Source organism: Galeopterus variegatus, unplaced genomic scaffold (assembly GCF_000696425.1).
Source record: "Galeopterus variegatus unplaced genomic scaffold, G_variegatus-3.0.2 Scaffold19426, whole genome shotgun sequence".
In the NCBI taxonomy this organism is placed as follows: Eukaryota; Metazoa; Chordata; class Mammalia; order Dermoptera; family Cynocephalidae; genus Galeopterus; species Galeopterus variegatus.
This window is the reverse complement of record NW_007745537.1, coordinates 2,508-3,773: the sequence shown is the minus strand read 5'-3', so window position 1 is coordinate 3,773 and position 1,266 is coordinate 2,508. Positions and strand designations below refer to the sequence as shown.

At 34.6% G+C, this 1,266-nt stretch overlaps 1 protein-coding gene across 1 annotated transcript in view; it reads left to right on the top strand.

Moving 5' to 3' along the window:
* LOC103583064 (poly(A)-specific ribonuclease PARN-like) overlaps nt 1–1,266 on the top strand; it is a gene marked incomplete at both ends in the record, with an annotated part of 13,865 nt that overhangs the window by 10,635 nt on the left and 1,964 nt on the right. Inside the window, one exon of the mRNA XM_008564482.1 lies at nt 916–993. Within this exon, the coding sequence (XP_008562704.1) occupies nt 916–993 (78 nt within the window). The remainder of the gene's footprint in view (nt 1–915; nt 994–1,266) is intronic.

The following is a 1,266-nucleotide window of genomic DNA, read 5'->3' as shown; positions in this document are numbered from 1 at the left end:
GAGCGCTGCCGCGCTTCCCAAGCGGCGCACTATCCAGTGCGCCACTGGGCCGGCCCCAAGATGCTATTTTCCAAATTAGTTTTTTTCTTCCCACCCTCCTTCAGTGTGGTTATGGTATTTATAATACAGATAGGTTCATTTATTAGTGTTTGTATTCCATCTTGGGTTCCCTAAACATCTTTTTCATGGTTTCAATCATTGCTTGGTATTTTAGCATTGTATAGGTTTTCCAAATGTACACAAATACTGAGCCAGAAGGACAGCTTTTCTGTTAGGTTTGGGAGATTTTGTGTAGGATTATTTATTTCAAAGAATTATATTTAGCCCTATGAGTCAAGTAGTGTTACACCGAAGGTCCATTGGGATATATATAGTAAAAAGCTCCACTGTAGTGACCTGATGCTTTATGTTAAAAATGGTGTTATTGTCTAGCTAAATCTACAGTGACATTCCATTTTGGTAGTTTAATTTTAATCAAAATAGAATAATTTATTGCATATATATTGTACTTCCATTGGTTGAAAAGCAATGAATTTTAATGGAAAGGTGTTTAAAAAGTGTGCCTCATAAATTTTGACATAGAACATAGGAAATGAAAATTCATTTTGTTTAATCAGAAATTAGTTTTACCTTTTAGCATTGTGATGAATGAATCTCTTAAAATAAGTACGCTGTTTTAAAGAATATAGTCCTAAAATATATGAAGGTACTTCAAAAAGTTTGTGGAAAAATAGGATTAAAGGTAATATGAATTTTTACATGAACTTTTAAATTTGCATATATTTATACTTTTTTTAAATATGGAAAAGCAAATTTAGTGCAGAATTCTCATGGAATCTGAACCATGCATTTCATTGTCAGATTCTAGTATAATTTTGTAATTATAAGTCTTTTTCCTAAACTTGACTTTCTTAGGGAAAACTTGTTATCGGACACAATATGCTCTTGGATGTCATGCACACAGTTCATCAATTCTACTGCCCCCTGCCTGCGGTAAGTAACTGGTCAGCCTGTGTTAAAAATTCACACTGCTTTTTTACTGAGTGTTCTCTACTTGCGTGCCATCTCCTTGTATGCAGCATGTTTCCACAGAGAGAATCTTACTAGTTAGGTGTACATTTTTGATGAGAGATAGATCCATTTTAAGGGATCTTCGGTTTTCTGCCACTGCCAGAGCAAGGTTAAACATTGTTTCGTTGTCTTTTTTTTTTTTCCTTTTTTTTGTCTTTTTTCGTGACCGGCAACCGATCGCAACCCTCAGTGTCG